General features: G+C 32.1%; 1 protein-coding gene across 1 annotated transcript; it reads right to left on the reverse strand.

The window, feature by feature from the left end:
- Window positions 1–384: 384 nt before the first annotated feature.
- Window positions 385–12,373, reverse strand: LOC105335283 (thrombospondin-1). The gene is made up of 6 exons (XM_011439105.4): window positions 12,275–12,373; window positions 12,004–12,051; window positions 7,332–7,502; window positions 6,521–6,682; window positions 4,873–5,034; window positions 385–726 (listed from the first exon to the last, which is right to left on the reverse strand). Exons 1-6 carry the CDS (start codon window positions 12,330–12,332, stop codon window positions 416–418), a joined length of 912 nt encoding a protein of 303 aa, XP_011437407.3. The 5' UTR covers window positions 12,333–12,373; the 3' UTR covers window positions 385–415.
- Between the last annotated feature and the right edge of the window lie 5,783 nt (window positions 12,374–18,156).

An 18,156-nucleotide genomic window follows, 5' to 3' on the forward strand; every position in this document is an offset into this window, starting at 1 on the left:
ATATAATTAATGAATTTCTATATTCATGGAATTTCAAGCCGACAACCATGATGTTGAATTTGATATTGATTTTAAGGTGTGCTGCTTATGGTAATGAGTGTGACTGTTCAAAGAAGAAACAAGATCCAATCTAAGACATAGATTAGGTGGAATGCTGCATGGTGCCAACGTTGGGCTAACATGTGGAGTCTTATGTTGGGTAAACCGCAGTTGGCCAACGTCAATTGCCAAAGATGGCCCAATGTAACCAGTGACGTTGGTCTATCATTGGCCGAATGTATGTTTGCTATTTGGGAAGGGACATACCTACATGTATATGATTAGACGTTTTAAATAAGTGTCAATGAATACATCTGTTTCGTATTAATTATTTAACTCCTCCAATGCCAATGCATAGTTTATTGATCTTGTCAACTTATTCTATTACAGCGCGTATTGTAAAAAATTTCTTTTTCGTTGTAGTCGGTGTGGATTGTGTTGTGGTAAGTGGCGGCCTAATGGTGGTAGAAGACGTTTGTGGTGTCGTCATGGTAGATGTTGCTGTTGTTGTAGTAGTAGTTGAAGTCGTAGTTGGCGGTGGCATCGTAGTTGTTGTGGTAGTCGTCGTCGGTGGCGTGGTAACTACTGTTGTGGCTGTTGTACGTATTGGTTTAGTGGTATTAGCTGGTTGTTTGGTAGACCAAATAGTTGTGGGTGGCGGCGTTGTAGTGGTTGAGGTCATGGGAACTGATAACGATTTTAAATATCAAATATTAGTTATCTTTAAGTTCATTGTACATATTAGATGGTCAACTGTAGTCTAAATTGCGCTTCAGTAAAATATCATTCATTTACACCTTTAAAAATATTTTGATACTATCTACCTAACTGAATGTCAAAGCAAACAAGAGGCCCATGGGCCACATCGCTCACCTGAGCAACAATAGGTATGATAAAATCAGCTTTAAGCTGCTTGGTCCGATTTATTTGTAATTACAGTATAATTTTTTTTCCATACAAATCATTTATCTTAGAAAGTTATTGACTTTCTCCTATTTACACCAGCAGAATCAGTCTCCTTTCAAAGTTAGAAATATTCAAAGTAAATAAAAATAATTTCCATTTGGGCAAACGAAAAAACAAACCAAAATGCATCACGGGAATGTTTAGAAAAGGAAATCGCTTGGTTTCGTCCCCCGAATGATTGGGGTTATTCAACCCGCATGCTATGCATCGATTGTAAAGAAAGCAGACTTTGGAAATATTAGCGAACAAAACGTACACATGTTTATTTGTAATTTGTCTGATCATTTCGACCTTTATTTAAATCGATGTCAAAGTCGTAATACATACCCGTCTCGTCGTCAGGGGTGAAATTTAACATGAGGCGAAATAACGCGGTACCTTTTCATGTCGTTTGTTTTGTTAGCAAATTTTGTGCGTATTATTCTTCATTGAAATTTGGCATAATTGACGGGTAAAACTCCTGCAATGTCTATTATACATATACTAAGCATAGCCATCATTTAAAAGCGTACATAAAATTTGATACAAAATCGGACCAAGCAGCTTTAATGGAGTCTTAATACAAACTATCTGGACAATGTACACTAATACATGTAGATCCATTTTTCCCCTGGATATTTTTATGTTTATAATCATTAGTCCCATTTCTAACAGGATGATTTTATAGTCATATCATATGTTGAGTATTGCAGTTCTCAAAAAGATCCTTAACAATAGTTTATATATGGGATATAAACCTACATCAAATTCTAAACCTTCTTGTGAGGACAAAGAATTGTCCTGGGGCCTAAGTCTTAACAATCATAAAGAATCATCTGGCTGATTAGTTTCTGAGAAGAAGATTTTTAAAGATTTACTCTATATATTCCTTTGTTAAACTTTCACCCCCCCCTTGTGGCTCCACACTACCCCTGGGGATCATGATTTTCACAACTTTGAATCTACACTACCTGGGGATGCTTCCACACAAGTTTCAGCTTTTCTGGCCGATTAGTTTCTGAGAAGAAGATTTTTAAAGATTTACTCTATATATTCCTATGTAAAACATCGCCCCCCCCCCCCCATTGTGGCCCTACCCCCGGGGGTCATGATTTTCACAACTTTGTATCTACACTACCTGAGGATGCTTCCACACAAGTTTCAGCTTTCCTGGCTGATTAGTTTCTGAAAAGAAGATTTTTAAAGATTTACTCTGTATATTCCTATGTTAAACTTCGACCCCCCCCCCCCATTGTGGCCCCACCCTACCCCCGGGGGTCATGATTTTACAACTTTAAATCTACACTACCTGAGGATGCTTCCACACAAGTTTCAGCTTTGCTGGCTGATTAGTTTCTGAGAAAAAGATTTTTAAAGATTTACTCTATATATTCATATGTAAAACATCGACCCCCCCCCCCCCATTGTGGCCCAATCTACCCCCGGGGGTTATGATTTTCACAACATTGAATCTACACTATCTGAAGATGCTTCCACACAAGTTTCAGCTTTGCTGGTTGATTAGTTTATGAGAAGAAGATTTTTAAAGATTTACTCTGTATATTCCTATGTTAAACTTCGACCCCCCCCCCCCCCATTGTGGCCCCACCCTACCCCCGGGGTCATGATTTTCACAACTTTAAATCTACACTACCTGAGGATGCTTCCACACAAGTTTCAGCTTTGCTGGCTGACTATTTCTGAGAAAAAGATTTTTAAAGATTTACTCTATATATTCCTATGTAAAACATCGACCCCCCCCCCCCCCATTGTGGCCCAATCCACCCCCGGGGGTTATGATTTTCACAACATTGAATCTACACTACCTGAAGATGCTTCCACACAAGTTTCAGCTTTGCTGGTTGATGAGTTTCTGAGAAGAAGATTTTTAAAGATTTACTCTGTATATTCCTATGTTAAACTTCGACCCCCCCCCCCCATTGTGGCCCCACCCTACCCCCGGGGTCATGATTTTCACAACTTTAAATCTACACTACCTGAGGATGCTTCCACACAAGTTACAGCTTTGCTGGCTGACCAGTTTCTGAGAAAAAGATTTTTAAAGATTTACTCTATATATTCCTATGTAAAACATCGACCCCCCCCCCCCATTGTGGCCCAATCCACCCCCGGGGGTTATGATTTTCACAACATTGAATCTACACTACCTGAAGATGCTTCCACACAAGTTTCAGCTTTGCTGGTTGATTAGTTTCTGAGAGAAGATTTTTAAAGATTTACTCTATATATTCATATGTTAAACTTCGACCCCCCCCCATTGTGGCCCTACCCTACTCCCGGGGGTCATGGTTTTCACAACTTTGAATCTACAGTACCTGAGGATGCTTCCACACAAGTTTCAGCTTTCCTGGCGGATTAGTTTCTGAGAAGAAGATTTTTAAAGATTTACTCTGTATATTCCTATGTTAAACTTCGACCCCCCATTGTGGCCCCACCCTACCCCCGGGGGTCATGATTTTCACAACTTTAAATCTACACTACCTGAGGATGCTTCCACACAAGTTTCAGCTTTGCTGGCTGATTTTTTTATGAGAAAAATATTTTTAAAGATTTACTCTATATATTCCTATGTAAAACTTCGACCCCCCATTGTGGCCCCACCCTACCCCCGGGGGTAATTAATTTCACAACTTTGAATCTACGCTACCTGAGAATGCTTCCACACAAGTTTCAGCTTTCCTGGTTTTATGGTTCATGAGAAGAAGATTTTTGAAAATTTCTCGAAAATTTTCATAAATTTCTAATTATCTCCCTTTGCAAAACGGCGTGGTCTTTAATTTTTACAACTTTGAATTCCCTTAGGCTAAGGATGCTTTGTGCCAAGTTTGGTTGAAATTGGCCCAGTGGTTCTTGAGAAGATGTTGAAAATGTGAAAAGTTTACAGACAGACGGACAGACGGACAGACAGACGGACGACAAACAAAATGTGATCAGAAAAGCTCATTTGAGCTTTCAGCCCAGGTGAGCTAAAAACATAAACTGTGTAAATTTTAAAAAATGAATTATTAATGGAAAAATAAAAGATTAATGTAATTGTGAGAATAATGTGATTTTCTTTGGTACTATGTCACAAAAATTTGCCATTCATATTTGAAAACTTTTGTATTTGACAGCATATAGGAAAATAGTTTCGTTAGGAAAATAATTTCAGAATTAATTTTTTTGAGTGACAAATAAGTGTAAAATTGAATTTTTTCAATGGTAAATTGATGCTTTTTATGCTTGAGCAAACTTTAGGAGTCAAAAGTCAAAATATAAACAAAATACAGAGCTTAAAAATCTTTATTATGTAATGAAGATTAGCTGAAGTCCGGAACACCCCTAATTTCCTCAATTAACAAATTAAAATTATCAAAAATATTACTCGGACCCCATTCCTCACAACCCAGCCCCTGGCAAACCCTAAATATTCATCGGACCAATCTTTCCCTGGAAAGAAAATTTTGAAAACCGAGCATGAAAACTTGGTACGTTTTCTCCTGGTTACTTTTTCACAAGGGTACGATTTCTCCTGATACCTCTTTACACGCCATCTAATTATCCAGCCAATTACTTCTTTTTTAATTCAGATTTAAAAACTCTGTTAAGAATTAAAATCAAATAAAATAAATTCGGACGCATTTTACAGTTTATAAAAAAAAATCTGGTTTATCATACAAAACAAATTAATTTGTAAAGAGTTAATTTCCGCGCATTAGCGGGCTTTATCGAGTATAAAATAAATCAAGTTTTCCTATGAATATTGTACGGTGAATTTTTCAGACTTTTATAAAATTAATGAAATAATAGAGTTCGTGTTTTAAAGTGGCATATTTATAAGACCAAACATGTAGACAACTTTGAGAGAATAATAAACGAAATACAGACCTTGGCATGGATGAGTATTGCAAGCTACGTATTTATAATGCTGTCCTCTGCAGGCAGATCCCCCAAACATTGGAGCAGGATTCGTACAAGAACGTTGCATCAGGGCGTATCCGCCTCCACAAGACTTGCTACAAGAATGGGTGGTCCAGGAACTCCATCCTCCTACAGCAACATTTCAAAACTTCATTATTCCAGGTCTTAGCTGTCGCCAATGTTGTTAAACAATATGTAATGTCGTGATGACGTCTTCCAGAAATTGCTGTTTTACAGTGTGTTTAAACATTCGTTTGAATGTATGGTCATGATACATGTTATATGCATACATTCTATTTGCATCAATCATTTTAAACAAAAAAGGCTTTTATCTGAAATTTACATATAGAAACAGTGTGACAATGTTTAACTTATATTGAAAGAAGATGGGGGAACAAGATAGCGCAAATGCCCATTTGGTTTTGTCGTAAAAAACAATTCCAAATTAATTTTTTTCCAACCAAATATACTAGATGATGTTTTATTGCAAGTTTAAAAAAGAACGATTTCTAACTAGTTTTATTCAGTTTTGAATATTTAAACAAACGATAAGAAAAAAAAAAAATTCTAAAGTTTTGGTGGTATCGAACCCACAACCTAAAAACCCTAGCTCTATAATGTTACCTCATGTCTGGTGCTCTTACCATTGAGCCATTTCAGTCACAACAAACATAATTGTTAAATGCTAAATGCAACTTTAACTACGAATTGACGGACTTGTAGTATTTCTCTAAAACGTTCAATTGTTGGGATACAAAATGACATTTTTAAAGTATAGTGGGTCATCTCTCCACGTTTTTGTTGATTGAAATCGGTTTGATTACCTTTAAACCTCATATAGACTGTGACAAAAATATGGAGCCTAGACCCACTGTGTAAAAGAAAAGGCATTGGAGTTCTAAAAATGACACTATTTGGAGGTTTAGACACGCATACGCCAGTTTAAATCAACCTATTCTAAATATTTAACATTTTAAAGGTTATAAATCGATGTTATGATAAATATACATTGTTTTCAATAATTGAGAAAGAAATTATGAGATTTGTTCATATTTTAATTTTAAAGCATTTTATCTATCCTCATATGGGCAGTTTACACGCCTTATTCGCCCATCTTCTTTGATACAAAGAACAATTTTTTTTTAAAAAGGAGATACACTGTATAACGCACTATACGACGAAATAAAAATGATTAAAATCCATAATCGTGGAAATGCGACTGGTCATGAGGTTGCAACAACAAAAACATGTTGGTCGCGTTTAATCCATTTCAGTTTAATTATCCTTGCTCGCTTTTCTTATTATCAAGCTAATCACTTTAAATTTAGGTAAAATCAAAAAAGGAAACTTGACACAATATACACATTTTATAGAAATAATATGATTCATCTGTATGTACAAAGCCCATTAAGGTATAAAGACAAATTCCGGCACATTAGCCGACTTTCATATAGTATTAAACAAAACAAGTTATCCTATGAATATTGAACGGTGAATTTTTAGAATTTTATAAAATAAATGAAACTACATATGTATAGATTACTATTTTTCAGTGGTGAGCTTATAAGACCAAACACAAAGACAATTGTGAGAGAATAATAAACGTAATACAGACCTTGGCATGGATGTGTATTGCAAGCTACGTATTTATAATACTGTCCTCTGCAGGCAGACCCCCCAAACATTGGAGCAGGATTCGTACAAGAACGTTGCATCAGAGCGTATCCGCCTCCACAAGACTTGCTACAAGAATGGGTGGTCCAGGAACTCCATCCCCCTACAACAACATTATAAAACTGCATTATTCCAGGTCTTAGTTGTCGCCAATGCTGTTAAACTATATGTAATGTCGTTATGGACTTTTCCGAAAATCGCTGTGTTACAGTGTGTTTAAACATTCGTTTGAATATATGGCCTTGATATATGTATTGTAATATGCAAACATTTTAGTTGCATCAGCCATTTTATACATAATTATGTAAATATTACAAAGGTAGAATTCCAAAAGACGAGATATTATTGGGTTTTTAATATCGGTGTATTATTTTGATAAACTGGAGTACCATTGGGTTTTATGGGGTATCATTGGGTTTTACTGGAGTACCATTTGATTTTATCGGAGTATCATCTAGTTTAAATTCAGTACTCTTTGGTTTTATTGCTGTTCATTTGGGGTAAAAGGACGTACAGCAAAGGGGTTTGATTTGCTTCTATTTAAACAAAATCATCTAAACGCATTTGCTTAACAAACATTTCCATCTTTGGAATTTTTATTATATTTACTATTTTCATAACACAAGAGCGCCCTTTTCTTGACAAAGTACATCCACACAGTAACCCTTCGGCTAAAAATTCATCGAATCTACAAAAGATTTCCACTTGTTTTGGATTACAACAATATTGAAAAAAATTCTTCTGACACAAACCATGGATAGCTGTTGTGCATATTCTTTGTTGAGATGTCCCAACAGGACAGGCAAAAGAAGAGTAACAGTTTCGGTATCTTTTTTGAATTCCAAAGCCAGAACTTGACGAACACTGACTCCAATGTGACCATGTCGTCCATCCTTGAAAGTGACTGTAAATGGTGTGACTGCCTGTTAAAAACAGAAAATCAAATTTTAAATATTGCAATTATACAAATTACAATTTGTACGTAATTTTTAGTTTCAAGCAATTATGAATTTTATCAGATTATTTATGTGCTTTAAATCGTCACTAACATTAGAAATGAATCAAATTCTTATTTTATTAAATTTATGATTTGTAATAATTGAAAAGTCTCCTTTGTAATTTGAAAGACAGTTAATAAGTCACGGCCAAAGTTTTATCAGTCAGATAACAGTGTACTTTTGACAAAAGTTGAGCTTAAAACTTTGAACTTTTCTTTTATTTTCATTTTTGTATGTCAATAACAGTAAACTCAATCATTTGAAATAGCTTATCAAAATTTGAATGAAAATGAAGATTCATAGGATAATTTTTTTCTGTAAACAAAGCTAATGTCATGTATTTGGTTTACAAATAATGAAATGTCAAAAAAAGTTATTTTTTACTTAAACTAAATAACTCCTGACAACTGAGATTAACTTTTTCATTACAAAGATGAATAACTTTAAATAGATTAAAAACAAGATATCAATACAACTTTGTTAATATATTACCATATGCATGAAAACAAAACAATAACTCGAGCTTTGTTTACATAACAAAAATTTCTGATCTCTATCTCGTTTCTGACCCGACTAATAATATTTAAATATTATTTGAAATAACTTATCAAAATGTGAATGAAAATGAAGATTCATAGGATAATTTTTTTTTTGTAAACAAAGCTAATGTCATGTATTTGGTTTACAAATAATGAAATGTCAAAAAAAGTTTCTTTTTTTACTTAAACTAAATAACTCCTGACAACTGAGATTAACTTTTTCATTACAAAGATAAATAACTATAAATAGATTTAAAACAAGATATCAATAAAACTTTGCTAATATATTAACATATGCATGAAAACAAAGCAAAGACTCGAGCTTTGTTTACATTACAAAATTTTCTGATTTCTATCTCGTTTCTGACCCGACTAATAATATTTAAAATTTGCCAAAGCATCAAAATGTCCAAATTAAAATTCTAGAATGAATTGTGTTACGTAGTTTAAAGAATTGTTTTAAATTTATCAATGAATATAACAATTAACATGTAAAACAAACCCCTGGGACTTCGGTTTTTCAGATGCAACGAATTTTTTTTTGTAAAGAAACAAAATTAATTCATTCCTTGTCTTTTGAACTTATATGACCGACTTGGGGATAATATTAACTTAAAGGTTCGTAAGCAAAACCTATGTTAAGTTATGGATATTTTTAGTGGCACAAATAGATTTATTTCGTGTCTTCTGTGTGACGTTTAAAGAATTTTTATGGGGATCGTGAGTTTATTATTAAGTTTAATTTGAGTGAGATTTAAAAAAAACCCAGAACATATAATGCATTAAAACTAGGTAAACTGACAAATTGCTACATGTAGTATACTTAGAAATAAAACAAGAAATCTAAAGTGTTTGACATCGTTTAACACATTTTGTTCCATAATTTTCCACCTTTATATCGTGTTCTATACTACTGAATCTCCCTTCTTCTTTAAACTCTAAGGAATCGATGGTCAACCTTGTTATAATTGCTCCTTACATTATAGCTTAAACATAGTATACTATGTATTATGAAATTGGGGGAAAACTAATCTATACATTTATTCACAATATTTACTCAGTTGTATACGTGCACAAGAAAACTATTAAACTGATTCACATATCCAAAATACCATTATATACTGTGGAATCATTAGATTTCGTGGTGGCTTAATTTTCATGGAATTCGTGGGTACCTCTCTTCCACGAATTAACATCCTCCACAAGCTATTAATTTAAGGTTTTAAAGTTATATTTCCTTTTGTAGGTATAAGTGAAAATTATGTCCCCACAAATCTGTAAAGTTAAAGCGATTCACGAAAATAGGCCTCCACGGATTTTTATTAATTCCACAGTAGTGCATTGTAAAAATAATAAAATATTTTTAAATCGTCGCGAATAAGTTAAATATGTATTGCTAAATAACAATGAAAGTAAAATGAAGCAAATGAACATGACTGACAAAATATATGAAGCTGGCCATTTTGCACCAAAACTGTTTGACGAGTTATCTTCCCCTTTTGAAAAGAAGACAAAAATTGTCAAAATGTATGTAGTAAACAATACACTTTATTTCATATATGTAGTAAAACGAAATTGTATCAATACATTTACCAACGGATTTGTATGAATTTCAAGTTTTCACACATTCTTTACCTTTCTCATCTTCATTTAACGAATGAAGCGTAACTTGTGCTTCAATGTATGAATACAATTTTTACAATACACTATGATGATATCGTATTTGTTAAGAAAGCTCTTCATCATGTTAATCCTAATAAAAGTTTAAACGTTAAAGAATTATAATATGTCATATAATAATGACTGGGCTTTCCGAGAATTACACATACGAGATCAGGTTTGATAAATTTTACCTGTAATAGACCAATTCACACTCTACAAAAGTTATATCCCTTGGCCAGGGTTAGGGTTAGGCTTTGAAGAAAACCTATAGATTTCTCACAGTACCCCTTGTAGTTTAGAGGTTTGTAACTTTGTCATTTACCATAAAAAAATCCTTTTCCGTATTGCATTTTGATTATTCCCCTTTTAACCTTTGGATTGACCCCGCAGAGGGAAACAACTTTTGCAAAGCGTGGATTGGAGTATCGAGACACTATCTGCGAACACGCTAGATTTCGTAGGAGGTTAAATGGGAAACATTTGAACTACTTCCTGCACCAGCTCAGACTACACCTTGTCCCGTTTTACAATTATCTATTTTTATCTTGTTTTCCGGTTACTGGTTGCCGATTTCGTGTTCCTCTGATTGTATTCACAGATTTATGTATTGTTTGAAGGCGTGCTACATGTAATTATATGTGCTAACCAATGCAGTTATACTGCATGGATGCATTACCAAGTTATACACAATTTACTTTTAATTGGATAACATCCTTTGTTTCGGTATCTTACAGATTAAAATTTAATAATGTTTTGCATTTAAGACAATAGTCAAAATCCTTGTATTTTTCTTGAGTTAAAAGAAAATATTACAACTAATCTTAAAAGTAAAATGAATATCTTGAAAAGATATGCAAAACATACTTAGTAATGTGTATCACGGGTACATGTAGCTTCTTTAACAAGAAACTGTGGAGACCACTTTGTTTTCCCTCTAATGTCTTATTTTAGGTATTGCTGTATGTGAACACTAGGCTTAGGAATAAAATTGAAAGTCACACGTTCAAACTGCTTTGTGTGGGTCTTTTATTGGCAAAAGACATAAAAAATAACAAGGTATGCTTGTAGCCTTGAAACACAGTAAATTATGCTTTGGCAGATCGACATATAATTCAAAATATTTTAAAGCGACTTTATAACACATTCACTCTATTCTACGCATGACAAAATATATTGTTTATCATTAGTATCCTGCTCATTAAAAAAAAATTAGCATGTAAAATATTTTGGGCCATTTAAAGATTTTTTTTACAATTTGTTCTTAAAAGTTAACGATAAAACTGGAAATTCTAGAAATGGTAACTGAATGAAGTGCGTCAAAGTGCTTAGTCGAATACCTCACCAATGTAAACGTTATGCTATTGTAGACCAACAGATAAAGTAAATTATCAAATTTGAATTACAGTTTTTTAAGATATAACCCTTTTGATATACAATAAGAACGACAAAAAGATTTTATTTTCGACTTAGTTGACTAATATTTTAAATCCATCCATATCATCAACATGACACTAACAACAAAAAATGAATTTATCATTGAAACTTGATTTTAAAGGATAGCAAACTGGCAATGCATTTAAGACGACACAAGCTTAATAATATTCATATCATGCTGTGTGCAGCATAGCATTTATTGATTTTTATGAATTTTTTTTATATACAGCTTTGTCCATGCTTATGTTAAAGATAGATCAATTTAAAATGGCTATGTAATTGCAAAGATGACCACACTTACGAAAATATAGTTCACACAACCCATTCTCGTATAACAAATTTTTGACGAACAAAAATATATATGTTAAGGTGATATAAACCTGAAAGAAATCCACTTTGTTTTTTATGATGCAATTTATAAGTAAATGTACATCTTTAACAATTTTCTGAAATATTTCACCAACATAATTTTTTACATATACTTTCATCAGCTTGTATTAAGTACATGCATTGGTAGATCATCAAAGGTATTCAAACTTGCACTTTTTTTAGTTGAATTATTACTTATTCAATAAATGTAGCCGTTTCTTTGCACCTGAAACTACAAGTATTATACATGTAATTTCACATTATAACCTTAAAATCACCAATTTTATACAAACTGATACTTTGATGTATATATACTTATCAGATATGCACATAAAGTTTTTAAAAAATAGAAATACGTGCATTTATTACTATTATGTTTGGCTTGCCTACAATTTAGTGAAATACATTCAAAACGTACTTACTGTAGCATTTTACTCTGATATCCTCCTGCTCTTTTTGTGACAGGGAGACTGAAATTTCAAATAGTCTACGTGAATCATACGTCAATGTTTTAGAGTAAAATAGAAGTGATCTGTTATTTATTTATTTTTTTTTTAGATAAGATTGAGTTTCTCCAAACTGAATTTGTACAATGTTTTGATGAGATAAGCAAAATAAAAAAAATTAAAAAAAGAAACAAGATAAGGTTTTGACAAATTTTGACAACTATTTTTCCGACGTTTAAGCTCTTACCAGAGAAAATAACAGGAATAATTGCGAAAAAATGGACTAAATGCCAATTAAATCTCATATCGTTGTTAGTTGTCACAATGAAATAACCAATTGCAGTGCCTTATCTTTCACCTTGGTTTATACGGTAAATGTAGGTCAAGTGTACACTCAGTCAATATGCCCAATTTTCTTTCTACAGTTTTTATAGTTTTCATTCTTTAGAATATGTAAGGTTAAAGTTTAAAGCATTTTGCTCAAACGAAAAAAGTTTACATGACTTTTAAATAAGTAATTTTGAAACTATCAATAATTTTGCTACACTTACATGTAATAAGGAACAAATACAAACAAGATAATTACAGTAAAATATTCGACCCCATTTCGTGTTTTATCTTCGCCCTTTTTCTCATCAAGCGAATTTAAAAAAAGGCATTTCTAATTCTCAAGTTTCGACTCAAGGCGAATTCGAATTCTTGGCAAATTAAAGATGGGACAAAACCGTTAGGAAATTAAAAGAACCAAAAAAAAAAACAACCCAATACATAGGGTGAAAATATAACCCTGCATAAAGTACTTAAATGCCGAACAAAAATCTCTTGTTGTTGTTGTTACACCAAATTTTGAAAAAAGTCAAAAGGGACTCCCATTGACTTAAGAGACAAAAATACTACGTATACACATATTCATCTGTATACGTGCAATTGCAATTGATTTATATGATAAAATCAAAGGAAACGAATTGTAGAATGGTCAGAGGAAATTGCCTGCGAGTGGAGGCAAGGGGATGTGAAGTTGATCCAATGAATAGTTTTTTGAACTTTCTGAGGTAAAGAATGTTTGAAATGTTCATAAAAAAACAACAATATCCATATATAACGTTGTAATTCAGTTGCATGTAAACATAATTAAGTTGCATGTCGACATAGATATGTTGCATGTTAATATAAATAAGTTGCATGTCAACATAAATATGTTGCATGTCAACATATTTATCTTGCATGTGAACATAAACAAGTTGGATATTGACATAATCAAGTTACACGGAAATATATTTATCTCGCATGTTAACATAAATAAGTTGCATGTCGACATGAATAAGTAGCGTCTTGGAAGTCATATGTGGGGGATATTTGAGATATTTTTGAGATTATTATCATTCTTATTTGATTGCAATTTTCTTTGCATGTCAACATAGCTATGTTGCATGTTGACATATAACTATTTTTTCAGGTCCACATATTTGATAGAAAAATTACTTGAACACAAAGGGCAGAGATGCAGAGATATGCCACCATAAGGTTGGTATAATGTTAATATTGAATGTTTCTAGTACCAGCTCCTTCAACGTTGTAAAAGGCAATCCAAGTCCAACAAGTCCTCGGGATAGCTAAAATGTTATAGAGAATTTCAAAAATGCACCATATGATTAAAGACATGGAACCAATTCCATCAACACCAACCCCACCCTATCTCATAAGATCTTCGATTTAGAATCAGCGTGACATGACTCTCCCTTTGATAAATATTCTTTAAAGTCTTGTACACAACATGTCCCTTTTTGAATGAAAAATAGTTGATCAACGTTAAACACCATCTGTAATAAAAAGAGGAAGTATCTGCAACTCAGGTTTGTTTCCATTTCTACCCTTCGTAATATTGTAATCTAACTAGACCATGTCAAGCATATTTCTAAAAAAAAAAAAAAAAAACAAGTATGGTAACCGATACATAAATCAACATCTTTCAGTGACGAAATGGAAACTTTTGCACTATAAAGTTCGAGTTCTTCTGCGCCCGATACTAACCAACAAAATTTTTTGGAATTTGACCATACAATAATGATCAAAAGATGTTTATTTTTGTCCAAGTAATCTAGCGTAGTAGCATATCCTTTTATATATAGTTAAGGGTGTTCTTCAATTCGAAAAAAAAATTCCTTTGAATTTTTAATATTTGGATATGGACATTTTGATTACTTGATATTTAAAGTATTCCGATAAAAGGGAGAGCCAGCTATCCTGGAATTCTCAGTAAGCAAGGGGATCCTGCCTTAAAATACAAGTGAAAAATCCTATATACATTTATAGGCAACCGAACAGTCAAGACAAGTCGGTGTTTGTGCATCTGATTTATTTCGGAAAAAATGACCTACAATACATTGTAAGTGTAAGAGAAAAAAAGACAAAAATTTAAAAAAAAAAAAAGACAAAAGCTATGATTTACAAATAAGACCTGTATTTGTTTAAAAAAAACCACAATGAGTATTGTAAAGAAACTTATTCTTTAAAATTTACCAGCATATTCAAAACTTGCAACTTGCTTCTACAAAGTAATACTGCGATGCAATTGAAACAAAACCAAAGAAAACTCCTTTACATAAAATAAAACGTAAACTTAAGATAATATAAATTTGTGAATCTGATATTTACAATAATATAAAATGCCACTGATATCGACTGGATGTTTTTATTTTTAAGGTATACTGCAGTAACTTTTTGGCATATTTTAATTCTATTAGAATGTACTTGCTGAGGAAATTTCAGATTTATTAGAACACATCTTGCGAAGTAATAACTTGAATAATAAAATTTATTATTTTGCAAATAAATTAACAACCAATTAATATGATGCTTTTAGTATGGATTATCAAATTTAAACATGCTGTTTTATCAATTGCAATTCCATGTCTATTTATGTTAAAACTCGGAACCTACATGATTGAATGTTTACAAAATGTGATATTGAATTCATTATTCAGTATAACAGATTTTAATCACGTTTGATGGGAAACTACATTTTCATACACATTATATAAAAGTGTCAAAATACCTTTAATAATTACAAAACACTAAGTTATTTAAGACATGTATATTTTAAAGAAAAATAGTGTTTAGAACAGGTTATTTTTAGAGTCACTTTGTTTTTCATTTGTTGACCCTCTTTGTCCAACATTAACTTATAATATTATAACATTTCCAGACTCGTTTTACTAAACTTATAAACATCTTGCTAATCATATTTTATTTTTATTTTTAATAAAACTTTTGATTAAAAAAAATCGCCTTTTCTATGTGAAAGTGGATTTTTCAATCATATCAATTCAATACAGCGCGTATTGTAAAAAACCTATATTTCGTTGAAGCTGGTGTCGACTGTGTTGTAGTTATTGGTGATTGAGTGGTGGTAGCTCGTAGCGGTGTAGTGGTAGTTGAAATCGTAGTAGTTGTTGGTGGTGTTGTTGTGGTTGTTGGTGGTGTCGTTGTGGTAGTTGAAGTCGTAGTAGTATTGGTGGTTTTGTTGTGGTAGGTGGTGTTGTTATGGTAGTTGGTGGTGTCGTACTTGTAGTTGTTGCCGACGAAGTGGTAGTTGCAAGTGTCGTAGTGGTAGTTGGTGGTGTTGTACTGGTAGTTGTCGGTTTCATAGTGGTAGCAAGAGTCGTAGTAGTAGTTTGTGCCTTAGTGGGTTTTGGTGGAGCTGGAGTTGTTGTCAGTGGTTTTGTTTTAGTTGTGGTAGTCGTTTGAACTACTATCATTAAGATATTTCAATTTTATTTACAGTAAAGTTTAATGTGAGAAATCTGTTTGGTTTATGAATAATAATTATGATATTTGTAAGCGTAAACTAATATTTGGTATGGGTACATTCCAAATATTTTAACTTGAAATGAAAACAAAGAACAAGTACATTTAAGCTCTAGAGAAAGGGCCCTTTTTCAGGGCCGTTTTCATGTAAAAAATATAAAAATGTTGGGGTTTTTCATAGTATTAAAGCACCGATGGATATTTCTAATTTAAATGTACGCTTAATTTTACTAAAATTTGCATATATTTTAAACAGTTGGGGGTTTTAAAATGCCTATAGACAATATAAATCGAAAAAAAAATCAAGCCTTCCTTATTTGAATTGTGTTCATTTAAATCAGAGGGAGGATCTATTTAAATCGAAATGATTTAGTTGGTGGATCAATTGGCGCGTTTGCTGAAGTATACTTTATGCAGTATTTAAGTCTGGAAAATTCGAATAAAGCTTTGAAGTTGCATTTTAGCATAGTAATCATTTTAATGAGATTTTAATTCTGAAAATTATAGCAATGCATTTTGCAAAAACAATTCAATCAAGGTTGCAATTTTTTCTCTGTTAAATGTAAAAAATAATGCATAACTATATATGTTAATTAGCTTAATATCGGCAGAAGAATAACAAACGACAATACATTTTATACAAGAGGTCCAGGGGCCATATTTCCTACCTGAGCAACAATAGTAAACTGATATAACTCTGATCCAAACAGATTAACTAAATCAAATTCGAAAATATTGGTACCATTTAGCCGAGTTATGTTGGGTTTTTTTCATTTTGGGCACATACTTTAATATTGGGTTTCCAAAAAAGATCAAGATTTTAAATAAATTTCCTTAATACACTTCTATTAAAAAACTGTGTCATTGTGGCCTCAGGATTAATAATCTATAAAATTGGATGCTTTGATTGCTACCTGATTATGCTTTTCCCTCGAAATATGTCTATGTAAAAATGTCCTTCTCCAAATTTCTAGCCCAGCCCTACTCTCGGGGATTATTATTTTTTTTAAAAAACTGAAATATACACTACCTGTTATGAAGCCTTCACAGTAGTTTCAATTTCGCTAGTAACATGGTATTTTTTTTAATTTTATGGTTTTTAAATTTTTTTTTTAATTTAAAGATTTTTTCTAACAAATTCCATGGGAAAACCTGACCTCCATCGTGGCCTCACTCTACTCCCTTGAATCATGATGTAAACAAACATGAATCTACAAAATCTGGAAAGATTTTTATATAATATATATTATAAAATATGATTTTTGAGAAGAAGCATTTTCAAAATCTTTCATAAATTCCTATATGTATATCAAATACAACCCCAACCATGCCCCCTGGAATCATGATTTAAATAAATAAAAATAAAATTGATGAATTAACTCTATATTTCACTTCTCTTGGAATTAGAGAAGATAATTAAAAATGTTGATAGTGTTTCATTATTTTCTAACTGTCTTCTATTTAAGAGCCTGAATCTTCTATTGAACAAATTCCCTTGGCCAAGGGATGCTTTATGCCATATTCGGTTAAAACTGATTTAATAAAACTTGATATCTCATGAATGTAAATGTGAAAAAGTTTACGAAAAGGTTGAGAGTTAAAAGTTATAAAGAAAAGCTCAATTAACCTTCGGTTCAGGTGAGTTAAAATTAATATCAATATAAAAATATCAATATGGGCAAAAGATATAAAAGAGTATATGTTTATGTATAATTTTTAAAACGCTTCATTTTTATTTTTGAATCAAATTCATTCATTCGAACCAGTTGATTTTATATATATCTCTTCTATTTTCGAGAGGTTCTATAAAGACTATTCATACTCTTTTTCTGTATGACGTAAATCATGTTAATTTTCAAAATAGAAAAATGTGCCTACCACGATCGAAATCTCTTTTTAGGGATATATGATAAAAGTTAACAAAAAGTTCTTCATTAAATCTATACTTATAAATCAAGGCATTTTGTAAATAAACTAAATGTACATAATGCCTGCACCAAAGTACTTGTTTACACCTTTGGTATTTCAACACATGTGTTATGATGTCTGTAAGGTTTCACTGAATTTTAACTAAAAAGTTATTATTGTGAAATTAATCAAAACCCTACTTTCATTTTCGATAAACAAGCCCGAAATAGCAAAAATGAAAGTAAGGTGGTGGAAACGATTTGGCGGGTCCAAGTCAGGAATAGTCTCGATCAGAATTTATACTTGCCATGAAATAACATTGAATGATTAGTACGTAAAGAGTGAATTAAATTTACTTTGATCCTATTTAGAGAATATATAGAAGTAAGGATTTGAGAAAAGTTGAATAAATAA

This window comes from Magallana gigas, chromosome 6, assembly GCF_963853765.1.
Source record: "Magallana gigas chromosome 6, xbMagGiga1.1, whole genome shotgun sequence".
NCBI lineage: Eukaryota > Metazoa > Mollusca > Bivalvia > Ostreida > Ostreidae > Magallana > Magallana gigas.

Bases quoted from the DNA above. Each gene is read 5' to 3' on its own strand.
- LOC105335283 (XM_011439105.4), bottom strand. From the start codon at position 12,332: ATGAGATTTAATTGGCATTTAGTCCATTTTTTCGCAATTATTCCTGTT. The intron at 12,052-12,274 runs GTAAGAGCTTAA...TTGAAATTTCAG, and splicing joins TATTCCTGTTATTTTCTCTG to TCTCCCTGTCACAAAAAGAG. The intron at 727-4,872 runs GTCTGTATTTCG...AATCGTTATCAG, and splicing joins CAATACTCATCCATGCCAAG to TTCCCATGACCTCAACCACT.